Here is a 366-nt window from a genome sequence, read left to right as displayed (position 1 = left end):
TGACCCCTTTCCTTCTTGTTCTGCCATCCGCCACCACAGACAGCAGCTCATCTCGTCTCTCTGTAACCCCCCTTCTGTAGTTGAAGGCTGCTATTAAATCCCCGCTCAGTCCTTTCTGCTCCAGACTCAGTAGGCCCCGTCCCCCCAGCCTCTCCTCACAAGTCTCGTCCCCCAAACCATTTCCGCTGCCCCCTCTGGACTCTCCGATTCGTCCGCATCCTTTCTTAGCGGGGCCCAAAGCTAGACCCCGGCCCCAGAGGCGGGCACGTGTTGGGGGCCGACACAGGCCCTCCCTGGCAGCGCCCCCCGCACAGCCCCGTGCTCCCCGCACTGCGCAGGCCCGCGGCGCCGGGCCGGGCAGAGGCG

The 366-nt window shown here is 65.6% G+C and overlaps 1 protein-coding gene across 1 annotated transcript in view; it reads right to left on the bottom strand.

Annotated features, from left to right (window-relative positions):
• TEDC1 (tubulin epsilon and delta complex 1) overlaps nt 1–240 on the bottom strand; it is a 157,953-nt gene extending 157,713 nt beyond the window's left edge. Inside the window, exon 1 of the mRNA XM_025193517.1 lies at nt 160–240. Within this exon, the coding sequence (XP_025049302.1) occupies nt 160–180 (21 nt within the window). The 5' untranslated portion in view covers nt 181–240. The remainder of the gene's footprint in view (nt 1–159) is intronic.
• Nucleotides 241–366: the final 126 nt, after the last annotated feature.

Source organism: Alligator sinensis, unplaced genomic scaffold (assembly GCF_000455745.1).
Source record: "Alligator sinensis unplaced genomic scaffold, ASM45574v1 scaffold647_2, whole genome shotgun sequence".
Lineage (NCBI taxonomy): Eukaryota > Metazoa > Chordata > Crocodylia > Alligatoridae > Alligator > Alligator sinensis.
This window is presented reverse-complemented; position numbering and strand designations above follow the sequence as displayed.